This window comes from Neoarthrinium moseri (genome assembly GCF_022829205.1).
Source record: "Neoarthrinium moseri strain CBS 164.80 chromosome Unknown scaffold75_Wmoseri_CBS_16480, whole genome shotgun sequence".
Taxonomy (NCBI): Eukaryota; Fungi; Ascomycota; class Sordariomycetes; order Amphisphaeriales; family Apiosporaceae; genus Neoarthrinium; species Neoarthrinium moseri.
The window spans coordinates 25378-40014 of NW_026055189.1; the positions used below are offsets into that span (position 1 = coordinate 25378).

Consider the following 14637-nt stretch of genomic DNA (forward strand, 5'->3'; position numbering starts at 1 on the left):
AGCCGCTATATCTGAAACGTACTGGTGCTCCAGGAACAAAACCTTATCATGGCTAATCATGCTCTGGTCTTTGGTAAGTCAAGTAGCCCAGGGCATAGGAAATTTCATGCTCTGACACCTACTAGGCGCGAGCGGAATCACTGGATGGGCTATCACGAACGCAATCCTTAACGGCTACCCAACAGAAGACACGTTTTCTTCCGTGACTGCTCTTACCAACCGACCTCTGAGTCTCGATGATGCGATGTGGCCTAGAAGTTCCAAACTGGAAGTTGTCAGTGGAATCGATCTCCTGACAGCTAAAGGACAAGATGGATTGGAAGCAGAATTGAAGCAAAGAGTACAACATGCTGGTGAAATAACCCACGTGTACTTTTTCTCGTACATCATGGACGAGAACCCCGAAAAAGAGACCTCTATCAATGTCGACCTCATACGGAGGGCGGTGACAGCCATTGAGAATATTTCATCTGCGCTCAAGTTTGTCGTCCTACCGACTGGTACTAAAGCGTATGGTGTACATCTCCTTGATGAATTCCCGTTCCCAAACGACCTTCCGCTCAAGGAGAGCCTGCCAAGAATTCCAGAGCCCCACGCCTCCCAGATGTTCTACTATAACCAAACAGATATGCTTTCCAGCATGTCGAAAGGGAAGCCGTGGACCTGGTGCGAGGTGATCCCAGACATCATAGTCGGCTTTGTGCCCAACAACAACATCTACAGTATGGCGCAAGCATTATCAACTTACCTAGCTCTCTGCGTCGAACTAAACGGAAAGGGCAGCGAAGTGGCCTTTCCAGGCACCGAAAAGTCATACAAAAATCTCAGCAACGACAGCACCCAGGACATCGTCGCCAAAACCTCAATCTATGCTTCTCTGCATCCAGAGCTTACATCCGAACAGAAGTACAACACTGCGGCTAATGCCAACCCTTCGTCATGGAGTGTGAAGTGGCCAGTGATCTGTGAGTACTTTGGCCTGAAGGGCGTCGGGCCGCCCGCCGGTGGCTCCGGGCCACAGCCGGTCCAGTATCTCGCGGATCATTTCTCGGAATGGCAAGCGCTGGAAAAGAAGCATGCACTGAAAACGGGGCGCGTGGGAAACGACCGCAGCCTAAAAGGGTATCCATATTTCATCATGACGATGCTTAACTTTGACCGACAGCTCGATATGTCAAAATGTCATGAGATGATGGGCAATGCCCGAATAGAGACAGACACCAAGGGAGTATGGTGGACTGCATTTGATCGACTCCGCCGAGCGAAGATTATACCATAGGCCAGGCGCGATGTTATTCTCAGTCTTTAGATCCATCAGAGAGAGGCCACAGGGTGTTTTTTAGAAGTTGATATTCGGTATGCCTTACGAGTATGTCTGATCCGCGATAATGTTAGTGCACGGGCCATATGGAGCTGCATACTACCTAGGTACCCAGTCATCAATTGCACATCGTGAATGTTGAAAGCAAAAGCTGAAATAAAGACAGTACCAATTAACAGGTGACTTGCTTGCACCGTACATGTGCCCCTACGAGTATCATCCTAATTGATCAGCAATACTATTGCAAGAAGTTCACGTAAGGCGAATTGATGATTTCCTGTAGAGAAACCTGTGTTGGAGACACCAATGAAGCCCTGGTATGGCCTCGTAGATGTTATGTCCCCACTGGACACTGTGGCTACGCGGCTCTCTACCGTGAGGTACCTAGGTAGGCCCGGTCGGGTTTGGGCATCCCCACCAGAGTTGGTGTGTGCTGGAACAGCCTCTAACCGCGGCAAGAATCCGACATTGCGGGGGGTCATCTCCAAACTAGTTCAACCTCGTCTAATTGTTTGAAACACTAATCGAAATTGCAATGAGGCAAATCATCTATACAATCTTAGTAAAGTCGAGCCCCGTAGCCTGCCCGGACTGTAGTTTTCTCCATTGAACCATTTCCAGAGTGCCAGGACCATCCTCTGATTCACCATGTATCCCACTGTCAACCCAGTGCCCAAAGGCCCTGCCTTCGATAGACTTCCACCGTGGGTGCAACAGAAGCTCTCCCCGTTAGCGATCGCGAAAATACAGGCCGTGTACGACTGGGTTGAGAACGAATGCATCCCTCGTGAGCCTATCGTGAAAGCCCAACTTGAAGGCAGGCGGTGGACCACGCCAGCCGTCATTCACGAGCTCAGGGAGAAGGCCAAGGGAAAAGGATTATTCAATCTTTTCCTGCCCAACCACTTCGAAGAAAGTCCGGGTCTCACAAACCTTGAGTACTCCTGCTGCGCAGAAATCATGGGAAGGTGCTACTGGGCCGCCCAGGTAAGAGAGGCCAACCGCAAATGGGATCATTGTCCGCCTGCTGACCACGGCCAAGACCATGAATTGCCACGCACCCGAGACTGGGAATATTGAGCTATTAGCGAAATACTGCAACGAGGAACAAAAGGCAAAATGGTTGAAGCCCCTCATGGATGGGACTGCGTCGTCTGCGTATTCAATGACTGAGCCCGATGTTGCTAGTTCGGATGCCACGTGAGTACTGACAGCAAGTTCTACTAGTACGGCAATTGTCCGCGCTACAACTCCCTTCTTCTGGCTACTAGGTCATTTTGGAGATCACCCGATGGCCAGCTAATTCTTCTGCGCCTCTAAGACAGGTCGGTATACGGATCACACGTGACGGAACTGATTATGTCATCAACGGGCGGAAGCTCTATGGCAACTGTCTCTGGAATAAAGACCTATCCTTCTACATCCTCATGGGTTGCAGCGATCCTGGGAACCCTGACAGATGGAGACGCCACTCAATGCTTATCGTTCCTTGCAATACCCCGGGGATTACTCAGCTGCGAAATCTGAGCATTATGGGTTATGATCATGCTCCGGATGGACATGGAGAATACCTATACAAGGATGTCAGAGTACCCCGAGAAAACATCATTCTAGGCGAAGGGAGAGCTTTCGAGATCGCTCAGGGAAGGCTTGGTCCTGGTCGCATCCACCACTGTATGAGACTGATTGGGCAGACCGAGCGGGCCTACGAATTAGCACTGATTCGATGTAACGACCCTCGAAAGAAGCCCCGAGGTAGGTTCATCGGCGATTTTGACTCGAACATTGAGCGCATTGCTCAGATGCGACTTGAGCTGGATGCCGCTCGGCTTGTAGTTCTCAATGCCGCTGACACTATGGATACACACGGCAACAAGGCTGGGAAACGTGGCATCGCTCAGAGCAAAATCCTCATTCCCGAGATGGCTGCAAAATGGATCGACGAATGTATGCAAATCTATGGCGGGCAAGGCTTGACTCAGCATACTCCCTTGCCCGAGATGGTAATCCTATCCCTTTCAAGCGAGCACAATTTTGGCGGGGTGGAAATTCGCTAACAGTGTTGCTGCAGTGGACCTATGCTAGGTTCGTCCGAGTTGCCGATGGGCCTGACGCCGCACACAGACATCAAGTCGGTAGAGAAGAAATGAAAACCGCCGAACAATATATCTCTAGACACAGATCATATCAGGAACGCTACAGGAAGCTTGCTGAACTATACGGGGAGAAATATGAAACTTTTGACTAAAAGGGAATGGCGTTTTGGTTCGGCTTAGTTCACTGGGGACAAATTTCCATTTATTCTAGATGTTGGCCCAAAGACATGGCCAATAACATCGCTATATCCTGACACAATTACTACTCTTTGATACTTCCTAGGTTGCCACCGTAGCACAGTGGTGGTATCTCCTCCCGCAAAGCCTCTAAGGTTGGTTTGATAATGGGGTAGTTAATCTTTTTGAAGGTATATATTTCCAGACGTGGTTAGTCCCCCCTCCCCCTCCTCGAGACAAGAGCTCGCTACACTGGACTCAGAGCCTTGATAACATTGAAAACTCTACTTCGGGAAAACCCAGCCTAGACTATTCGGTCGAATGTGCCGCCATAGGATGTGCCCCGAGTCAGTTGCACGACGCTGGTTGCCATTCCTGACTCGGACGGAAATAGTTAACCCTGGCACTATACCCCCACTTGCTCCATAGCGGGAACCCTGCATAGAACCCGCTTCGTACAAATTATGCGGGGGAGCTTCCACGGCAAGAGTCTGCGACCGCGTCTCTTTACCCCGTCCTCTTGTGAGGTACTTGGTCTAAGTACATCGATGGGCTCGAGGAGATGAGGAGATCCGGGTGCCAAGATGCACACATGTTGCGGCATTTCGTCATTGGACATGGAAATGGACCACATGCATTACTGTCAGTCATGCTGTAGGGTGGAGTCCTATACATTCCGAGGTAGACGACTAGATTTAAATGCATGAAATGTGGAACCTGTTCATAATATAACCTGTGTTGTCCACCACAGGCAAAATTTCGCATTCTGAATGTCTCGTTAGTTTCCGACATTGTAGAACGAACCAACCAATCATGAGTCACCTAGGAGCTTCGTTGAAGGAAGTAGTCGGTGGAGCAGCATCTAAATTTCCCTGGAACCGCTCAAACCTTCCCAAGCAACTGTTCATCAATAACGAGGTAAATTTTAGCATCTATCAAGATAATTGCCAACAAGACTGATTTTCCTTTAGTACGTCGACTCTCAGAATTCAAAGAAGCTCAAGCTCTACAACCCAAAAGATGGCTCAGAAGTTGCAAATGATGTTTCGTTGGCAGGCGAGCACGATATTGATACTGCTGTTGCCGCGGCACAGGCGGCATTCCCAGTCTGGAGAAAAACTCCACCAACAGTGAAGAGAGATTGCATGCTGAAACTAGCTGACTTGATTGAGCAAAATGGCAAGACGTTTGCTGAGCTAACTCGCCTTACATTGGGTGCCCCTTTCGGGTCGTTTGGTTCCTTCGAGGTGAACCTTGCTTCGGAAGCGCTGCGCTATTTTGCAGGGTGGATAGACAAGTTTGCTGGTGAAAGCTATCCGGCGGACGACGGCTTCATGAAGATTGTTCGCAACGAGCCATTGGGTGTCACTGCCGGTATCATCCCCTGGAATGGGCCGCTTGGAAACGTTGGCATGAAGGCCGGCCCAGCACTTGCCACTGGAAACTGCTTCATCCTGAAGCCTTCTGAGAAGACACCGTTCGGGGCTCTTGCTCTCGGTACATTGATAAAAGAAGCTGGATTCCCCCCAGGTGTTTTTCAGGTTTTGTCAGGCGATGGGACAACAGGCGCCTTGATTGCTAGCCACATGAAGATTCGAAAGGTCTCTTTCACTGGATCCACGGCAACGGGTCGCAAGATCCAAGAAATGGCCGCTAAAAGTAACCTCAAGCGTGTCACGCTTGAGCTCGGCGGCAAGAGCCCCGCCGTGGTTTTCGACGATGCCAATCTCGAAAATGCTATAACTTGGTGTGTAAATGCTATTTGCGGCAACTCCGGGCAAGTATGCTTTGCAGCTAGCCGGGTGTATGTACAGGAGGGTATCTACAATAAGTTTGCGGATGGGTACAAGGAGGCCATGGAGGAGAGGGCTAAAGCGATTGGTGATCCCGACGACGATTCCACCATTATGGGACCATTGGTCGACAAAGTCCAATTCGAAAAGGTTACAGGGTTCATGGAACGTGGAAAATCTCAAGGTGCGCTGCTGACAGGGGGAGGCAGAGTTGGAGATAAGGTATGTGCACACTTGATTGCAGACAAAATAAGCAGGAATAACTAACACTGACCTAGGGCTTTTTCGTCGAGCCGACAGTTTTTACAAATGTTCCAGCAGACGCTGAAATTTCGCGCAATGAGATCTTTGGCCCCGTCTCTGTGTTGAATAGTTTCAAAACAGAGGAGGAGATCATTGCAAAAGCCAATGATACTAATTTCGGCCTCATGGCGGGGGTTTTCACACAAGATATCAACAAGGCGATGCGTGTTGCCACTGAGATTGATAGTGGTATGGTTGGAATCAACTGTGTGTCGCTGTGTTTCCTGACAGCACCGTTTGGGGGAAGCAAGGAGAGCGGAAGCGGACGCGAGAATGCTATCAACGCGCTCCGCATGTTCACCGAACCGAAGACTGTCATGATCAATCTAACATATTAGTGTACATAGATCGTATATTGCAGGGTTATTTTGCTACTTTGTCATCCGAAAGGTAATGGTGCTAGTCAAGTTCGATCTGATTTCAGTCATAAAGAGGCCGCGCGTAGTCTGAGTAAACTGCAGATATGAATGCATAAGCAGCCTCTGGGCAAGAAACAAATGAGGAAAGGAGGAAAGAAAGATCCACTGGTGAGCAAGCGAACTCGTCGCCTCCTACCACACACAGTGCGAAGGAAATAGAATTCAGCTGTCCCGTGTCTTTTGGGCCCATACTAGACCCCGCGATGACCAATTACACTGTTGAAGCTTGTCAATTTCGATCTATCTCTTCATAACCTTGACAGCCGGCCAGCCGATAATCTAGCGCCACCATCAACGGCAACATTAACACCATTCCTAATGCTTCATCAGACTGCGCCTTCAGAAACTGTCAATGGATGCACTCACACATATTTACCTGCTGCAGAGCACAAAAAGGTGGCAACACCAGCAATGTCTTCAGGCTCTCCTAGACGCCCAAGAGGGTTATCTCTGCTCAGACTCTCCTCACCGCCAAGATTACTGATGAGACCTTGGGCGAGTTTACTCGGGAAGAAGCCCGGTGCAATGATATTGGATGTGATGTTTCTCGTGCCGAGTTCGACAGCCAAATTCCGCCCGAGGTGCTATTAAGAGATGTCAGCGCCTGCCTGCTGTGGGGGACAGATGCTACAGAATAGAACATACGTCGGCAGCTGCCTTCGACGTCGAGTACATGATAGTTCCATGCTCACCAATGTGTGGAACATTGGTCCCTGCAGTTGAGCTGATTATGAGCAGCCTCGATGGGTCGGATCTCGATGCAACCTGCGTCATAAGGGGTAAGAAGCTGCATCAGACGTCAGCAGTGATCCAGGCAACTGTCAATATGTTTCCGCACTTTTGTGTCAACTCGAATATACCCCGGACGTTGAGATCCAATATCTTGATTGAACTACTTGGTGGTGCATCTTCAAACTTGGAACCCCAAGCTGCCCCGGCATTGCAGACTAGAATGTTCAAGCCCCTGTCACCGACCAGCTTCTTGACTTCTCCTGTAAGTCTGACAATGTCCTTTGAGTCGGCAACGTTGGCTGCCAGGCCAATCGCCTTGCCCCGTATACTGGGCAGTGCATTAAGTTTCTCGACTGCTTGGCGGATGCCTTGCGCCCCTTCCAGCTTTCGCGCGGTGACGATCACCAGAGAGCAGCCCGATAGGAGGAAAGCAGTTGCGATGTGAAGCCCGAGGCCTCTTGATCCGCCAGTAACGACAGCAGTCTTACCTTCGAGCGAAAAGATGGATTCAAATTCACGGAGCTGCGACATGACTGACGACTGGCCGAAAGCTGAGAACAGTGTAACAGTTCCGGAGGACGTTGAAGGACGACCATTGATTGAACCCCAGAGACTGCTTGCCTATGTACTTGCATTGCGGTGTCGTTCCCAATGGCTTGGTCCGCTTGCTGGAAGCATTCAGCCACTAAGATTGCTTACCGTGGGTATTTCGGCAACCAAGAAACGCTGTCGCGGGGGTAGTCCCACCATGAAGTTGGGGAAATAATAGCGGTCCTACTTACCCCGCGCCTCACCCCGAGGCCAACGACCAAGTAGCCGGCTAATAGCTGCAAGCTGAACGGTCGGAGAGGATTACTATCAAACCTTATTTCGCGGTGGCTCAAGATATTTATACCGCTGGGGACATTTGTTTCATGTCTGATCCGATCTCTTGGATCATGCGGCTGTTCATTTCTTTACCCTGCGAGTGCAATCATGGTGTTCTCATCACCCTACCCATCTCTTGATATTCCTCAGAGCAATGTTCTTTCTTATCTGTTCCCCCGAGGCGAGGCTGTCTACGACGAGCCCTTGTGGATCGACAGCAGGAACCCTCAGCACAACCTGTCTCCAAAGGACTTACTACGATGGGTGAAAAGATTGTCACTGGGGCTGGATAGACTTGAATTGGAAAGGGGTGATGTCGTTATGATATACACCCCAAACCACATATTCGTGCCAGTGGCGTATCTTGGTATAGTTGGGGCCGGTTACGTCTTCAGTGGGGCCAATCCGGCCTATACCGTCTCTGGTGAGTTGGGGTCCACACGGGACAAGACTGCATGTCTTTCTAACTTGGATCTACCTTAGAACTTGTGCACCAGATCCAAAACACGGCCACGAAGGCGCTCCTGGTGCACCCGAACCACGTCAAAACGGCGGTAGCAGCGGCAGCCAAGGCCGACTTCCCACGAGACCGTATCTTTCAATTTTCGGATATTCCAAACGAAGTTTTAGGCGACATTCCAGACTGGCGTACCTTTATTGGCACAGAGGCCGAGGGCGAGTCTTACCAATGGCCGGAATTAAGGCCAGAGGAGTCAAAGTCCACAGTTGCCACAATAAATTACAGCTCAGGAACCACGGGCCTGCCGAAGGGAGTCTGTGTCTCTCATGCGAACCTGATTGCCAATGTTGAGCAGACTGTCTACATGAGGTACGCGCACAAGCCCTATCCTTTTGGGTCTAGGCCTCAAGAGAGATGGATCGGATTTTTACCACTGTACCATGCGTACGGCCAACTGTACACCATGCTCATGTCGGTCAAGCTTCGAGTTCCTATTTATATCATGACAGAGTTCAGGTATGAGGAGTTTCTGTTCAACATAGGCCGGTACCGCATCACTAGTTTGCAGGTGGCACCGCCTATATTGGTAATGCTGTCAAAGCGACCTGAGACTGCACGGTATGATCTTTCAAGTCTAAAAGACTGCATATGCGGTGCAGCACCATTGTCCAAGGAACTGCAGAATGAGTGCCAGCGGCGCTTCAAGATTCAGATCAACCAAGGCTGGGGCATGACCGAAGTAACTTGCGGTGCGCTACATGTACCTGGCGGGATTATGGACGATAATGGAAGCGTTGGTCGCCTTGATCCAAACTGCGAGGCCAGGCTGGTGGACGATAATGGGAAGGATGTTGATTCAGGACAGCCGGGCGAGTTGCTCGTCAGGGGGCCGAATATTATGATGCGCTATTGGAGAAATGAAGCTGCGACGAAGGAATCTCTCGATGAAGACGGATGGCTGAAGACAGGCGACGTCGCTGTCTGTAACGATGAAGGATTTTTCTGGATTGTAGACAGGAAAAAGGTAAGGGTCTAGTGGGGGCGATCGTGGCGATCTTCAGTGATGCTAACACAATTTGACAGGAGCTTATTAAAGTGAACGCATTGCAAGTTGCACCCGCAGAACTCGAAGGCATTCTCCTCGAGAATGAGCACATCGCCGATGCCGCAGCAGTTGGAATCACCCTGTAGGTATCTTGCCCCCCTCACGGGCGTGGACGTAACTCACGTGAATCCAGAAACGGAGAAGAGTTTCCTCGGGCTTACGTCGTGATCCATGAGGCATCGAAAGGTAGAGTCACCCCCAAAGATGTGCAGGAGTGGATCAAGCTCCGGGTAGCAAAGCACAAATTCCTTACCGGAGGGGTTGTCTTCGTGGACGAGGTACCGAAACTAGCTAGTGGAAAGATTCAGAGGAAGACGATGCGTGACTGGGCAAAGAGGGATGCGACAGAGGCGCAGAAAACATTCAGGCCTAGTTTATAACATTATTATAACCTATGGAGTGGATCACCCTCTACATCGGGCCCTTCTGGGTCTCCGAGCACGATCTTCTGAATATTCAGACAAGACGCGGCCCAACAGTCTTGCCTCTTGGATGCAATTCAGGGCAGCTGGAGAGGCAGGGTGAGATTGAAGTTTCTGTCGGCTAGATCGGTGTTTACTGGTTCATTAGAATAATACCCGTTGTGTACGTGCTGATCTCAATCATTACCCCATAAACCGGGCATGAAATGAGCTCTACTTGCTGTGTTCTCAGGAGTAGCCACGGTAGGAGGTTCGAAATTAAACGCAATTCTGTTGCACTATGCCAAATCCCTGATGTCATGTGGGTTTTACCCCAAAGCATAGAGCCACTCACTTAGTCTTCAGTCGGTATTTTGTGGGGCATTTTGTCGGGCATGGATAGCTAGGTACCCGGGTAATATCTGAGTGAAATGTACATAGTCCATGGTGTCTGAGCGGCCGAGCAATGCTTTCGCATGGGCTGACTGCTACATACCCATCCGAGGTAAAGATGGGGGATTACCTGTACTGCTGGAGAGAGGTGGCCACGTTGTGGGGGAGCGTAGACATCCCATTCGGGTTCGTGTGGAGCGTCTTCATTGGCCCGGGAAACGTCACCCAGCAGGGTGAACCGTCCTCGTAAGCTGAACGGCCCCTGCAAAGTTCGCAGGTACTACATGTAGCGATTGAAGACAAGTATGTTCATCCTGCAACACCACCAGCAGATCTCGGGCTTTAGCCGGAGTTCGTTCTCCCCACGACCCTCGGCGCCACCACTTCCAGCTCTGGCTAGCTTAGACTGCAGTGAAATAAGACAGAGTTAACGAAGTTGCGCTAGTCATGCAGATATCTCGCCCCCTTCGACTCTTCTAGTCAGGAGCGATCTTTCCATGGGTTCTGCATGATTCGTAACCTTGACGCTAGGATATGTATAGTAAGCGACGCCCCCTCTGTTGCAACACGTTGCTAGCAAGGGTTGGGCCACTAAATGTAGCGTTTTCATCCCACGTTTGTGTTGATTCCCGTCTCTGGAATTGTGTTCCCTTGCTCGTGACTAGTTCCGGCTATGGGTCGTGGGCACGTGCCTAAAGATATACACCGAGTTCTGGAAGGGGCCACAAACGGGACGTTGCTTATATACTGCAGTGGACGTCCCTCTCTGGACGTCTAACAGACATTATCTGTAGCGTACCCTTTCGTTCTCCGAGTTTCTTCCCAGCACGTGGAATTTACTATATGGTCGCGCTGATCTATTCGAGTAACGCGATAAAACTCACGCATCCTCATTCGCCATTATGGCAGATCTACTTTTGCCCCAGGCCAACGGACCGCAAGAACGAGATGCTTCTCGAAGGCTGGAAGGCCCAATTCATGCAGAGAGGCACATTAGGATAATATGTGTTGGCGCTGGGGCTTCAGGCCTCCTCATGGCCTACAAGCTGCAAAAGCATTTCAATAACTTCAGCCTGACGATATACGAGAAGAACCCAGCTGTTGCAGGAACTTGGTGGGAGAACAGATACCCTGGGTAAGGCCTGCTCACAACTCACTGTTCTGCTTGAGATTATCTAACCGATCTGCCTGCTTACAACTAGATGCGCTTGCGATGTTCCTTCACACAACTATACTTGGAGCTTTGAGCCTAAGCTGGACTGGTCGTCTGTATACCCACCCGCAAAGGAGATCTACGACTACCACGAGAACTTTGCAAGGAAATATGGACTCTTTCAATATGTCCGGCTGAACCACCAAGTCATTGGTGCATACTGGGACAATCATCGTGGCGGCTATGACGTCAGAATCAAGGATACAACGAAGGGCACCATCATCAGTGATCATTGTGATCTGCTGATCAACGCTGGTGGTATTCTGAACAACTGGAAGTGGCCAGCGATCCCCGGCTTAAAGAAGTTCAGAGGTACACTGCTGCATACAGCCAATTGGGATGACTCGGTAACACTGGACGGCAAGCATGTTGGCCTGATTGGCAATGGGTCCTCTGGCATTCAAGTCCTTCCTGCCATTCGGGAAAAGTGCAGCAAAGTGACGACTTTCATTCGCGAGCCAACATGGGTATCTCCGGTGCAAGGCCTCGAACAGCATGTATATTCTCAGGAAGAAAGACAGAAGTTTGCTAACGAGCCGAATTCTTTATTAAACTACCGCAAGGAGATCGAGACAGGACTCAATGGACAGTTCGGTATCTTCCTGAAGAACAATCAGGTCAATATAGAAACGCACGAGTATATGCTTGGCCAGATGAAGGAGAAGCTCGGCAATGAGTACTTGGAGTCGAAGCTCATCCCGGAATGGAGTGTCGGCTGTCGCCGATTAACGCCGGGAGTCAACTATCTGGAGTCTCTCACGAAAGAGAACGTTGAGGTTGTTTATGGCGAGATCAATGAGATCACTGAACGGGGCTGTCTTTGTGACAATGGCCAGGAATATCCAGTAGATGTCCTTATCTGCGCAACTGGGTTTGACACGTCCTTCAAGCCTCGGTTTCCAGTCGTTTCGGACAAGGGCGAGAACCTTCAAGACAAATGGGCAGCCGACCCCCAGTCTTACCTCGGAGTGGCTGCTGCTGGCTTCCCGAACTACTTCATCTTCCTAGGTCCCAACAGCCCGATCGGCAATGGGCCTGTACTGTCTGCCATTGAAGCACAGGCAGACTGGATGTGCAAGCTCATCGACCGCCTCCAGACAAACAACATCAGGACATTCTCCCCAAAGGAGAAAGCGGTGCAGGATTTCATTGACTACAAAGACTGGTTCATGACCAGAACAGTTTGGGCAGACCCTTGCCGGTCGTGGTACAAGCCTAGAGCTGACGGCCCGGTCGTTGCTTTATGGCCCGGGTCGACCTTGCACTACATTGAGTGCATGAACGACCTTCGCCTAGACGACTTTGACGTGACGTATACGGGAAATAGGTTCGCGTGGCTTGGAAATGGATACTCTCAGACAGAGCTTGATGATACGGCAGACTGGGCCTTCTATATCAGAGACCACGATGATGACGCGCCTCTGTCAACGGCTGGTCGCAGAAAGCTCCTCTCAAAGAGTGGAACTCAAGTTGGGCGGCAGATGGTAAACTTCACTGGAAAGCAGGAAGATCCGGCCACACCAGCACCCAAAGAGTCCAGACTATGATTTTGAACTCCCCGCTGCGGATACACCTCTGGCAGTTGTGAATGTAGATATGGTATATTCCAAACCTGTATTGAATTTGAACAAATTTGAGCGAATACTACTTATTATACTAAATTGAGCGGTAGACGGCTACGCAATCCTATGCGCAGTATTATTGCGCTTACTCGACCTTCAGATGTCTACCCTTGTACTTACCTTTCTCCAAGTCCACAAACCTATGCATGTTATCAGACCGCCAGATGCTGATGAGTATTACAAATACGCCAAGCATGACGCTCAAGGCTGTCAATACTACCACAGAAACAAGCAAGTAGTCCACGGAGCTCATGCCAACCTCCATCCCCACCTCGTGTAGATACATCGCCACGTCGATAAATGTATTCTCGGTCATATGCGAAAGCATATCGTACGGCGATGTCTGAGATATTTTTTGGGGTGGCATGTAATGAACTGGCGAGATGGCTTTCTTGTTACCTCTGATCATCGCATATCCCCAATTCAAGAGCACTACATATAGTTTGAGAAATACAATGCCCATTGTAATAAGAGGAACAAAATTACAATGAGCCCCTGCTCTTCTGAGGCCTGTGGATTTGATCTTGTCTACGAGTCAAAGAAACTATGATCACTCTCCTGTGTTGGTTAGCAGGAACCGGTGAACTCTCGGCTGCACTCCAGTTGTCGAGCTAAAAGCATTCTCCAAAACGATCAGAAAGCCCTCAAAACCGTGTAGTCACTGCATTTTCTAGAAAGCCCATGGTGATACATAGTCTCTGTTCAGGTAGAACCGGGCTGACCTTTTCAATATGCCCAGAAGTGGCGATGAAGCGCCTGACATTGATCGAGTAGTTAGTCCCTATTGAATTTGAGAACATGTACCCGAGTAAATCTACGAGAACAACCAACACAAGGCTGATTGCTAACGCGTGGAACGTCCTAGGAGGTTTGGCTGACAATGCTGCTTCTCAAACAAACAAAGTCTTTCTTTGTCCAGCCGCTGATGCCCTGTTTGCTCCAGGTGTAGAACGGAATCTTCCATTTGCTCATCGGAACAATGATGATGTTATTTACAAACCATCGTCGTGCTGCTTCAGCGGCTTATTAAATGTGTGACTCACGCGACCCCTGAAACAGCTTCAGCCGCTCTCTTGCGTAGAGAAATATTCAACAGTGCCCAACCAAATCACATACCCTATCGTTGTTAATCTACGACACGTGGGAGGAAAACGAAACACAAGTGCCAGCACCAGTTGAAATCAAGAAAAGACGATGCATTTCCTGCCGTTACCGCTAACTCTCTTCATCACTGCCAGCATGGTAGTCGGAGCCCCTATCATAGCCTCACGAAACAGAACTGCACGCGATTGCTTCCAGCCCAGGTCAGGCGTCGCCAATCTTCTTGGATATGGACTTGTATTACGCGATGACCCCAACATGAACAGTACCACTATTCGGATTGATGGAAGCGCCGGCACACACATGGATGCCGTAGCGTGGGGTGCGGTAATTGGTGGTGGTGTTGGTATCATCCTTTTGGTATTTCTCCTGTGCTGGTGCGGAAGGCGACGAAACTGGTAGAAACACAGAAACATGGAGGTTGCGGCTCCGACGGGTTGGCAAATTATACGGGCACATCAAGCGTATTCGATGGAACCGCCATACTTGCATACTGGTAGTACATAACTCTTCAAGTTTAACTATCTCTGACCCGTTACATTGCTGGCCGGCATCCAGATCGTGCTGAGTGGCTTGCAGATTATAGATCAAAATTATATAAATGATTATGCTACCTTAGAACTCGCCTTCATAT

The 14637-nt window shown here is 49.8% G+C and overlaps 6 protein-coding genes across 6 annotated transcripts; 5 read left to right on the top strand and 1 right to left on the bottom strand.

The window, feature by feature from the left end:
- Positions 1–48: 48 nt before the first annotated feature.
- JN550_011851 (uncharacterized protein) lies at positions 49–1279 on the top strand (the record flags this gene model as incomplete). Its single annotated transcript, XM_049310262.1, has 2 exons — positions 49–73; positions 126–1279. 2 exons carry the CDS (start codon positions 49–51, stop codon positions 1277–1279), a joined length of 1179 nt encoding a protein of 392 aa, XP_049166133.1.
- A 690-nt stretch (positions 1280–1969) lies between these two features.
- On the top strand, positions 1970–3378 carry JN550_011852 (uncharacterized protein; the record flags this gene model as incomplete). The annotated part of the gene is made up of 3 exons (XM_049310263.1): positions 1970–2308; positions 2364–2521; positions 2643–3378. 3 exons carry the CDS (start codon positions 1970–1972, stop codon positions 3376–3378), a joined length of 1233 nt encoding a protein of 410 aa, XP_049166134.1.
- A 1029-nt stretch (positions 3379–4407) lies between these two features.
- On the top strand, positions 4408–6028 carry JN550_011853 (uncharacterized protein; the record flags this gene model as incomplete). Its single annotated transcript, XM_049310264.1, has 3 exons — positions 4408–4512; positions 4566–5609; positions 5666–6028. 3 exons carry the CDS (start codon positions 4408–4410, stop codon positions 6026–6028), a joined length of 1512 nt encoding a protein of 503 aa, XP_049166135.1.
- Positions 6029–6471: 443 nt separating this feature from the next.
- JN550_011854 (uncharacterized protein) lies at positions 6472–7372 on the bottom strand (the record flags this gene model as incomplete). Its single annotated transcript, XM_049310265.1, has 3 exons — positions 6472–6693; positions 6755–6896; positions 6948–7372. 3 exons carry the CDS (start codon positions 7370–7372, stop codon positions 6472–6474), a joined length of 789 nt encoding a protein of 262 aa, XP_049166136.1.
- Positions 7373–7816: 444 nt separating this feature from the next.
- On the top strand, positions 7817–9653 carry JN550_011855 (uncharacterized protein; the record flags this gene model as incomplete). Its single annotated transcript, XM_049310266.1, has 4 exons — positions 7817–8132; positions 8192–9192; positions 9252–9355; positions 9407–9653. 4 exons carry the CDS (start codon positions 7817–7819, stop codon positions 9651–9653), a joined length of 1668 nt encoding a protein of 555 aa, XP_049166137.1.
- Positions 9654–10969: 1316 nt separating this feature from the next.
- On the top strand, positions 10970–12827 carry JN550_011856 (uncharacterized protein; the record flags this gene model as incomplete). The annotated part of the gene is made up of 2 exons (XM_049310267.1): positions 10970–11202; positions 11270–12827. 2 exons carry the CDS (start codon positions 10970–10972, stop codon positions 12825–12827), a joined length of 1791 nt encoding a protein of 596 aa, XP_049166138.1.
- Between the last annotated feature and the right edge of the window lie 1810 nt (positions 12828–14637).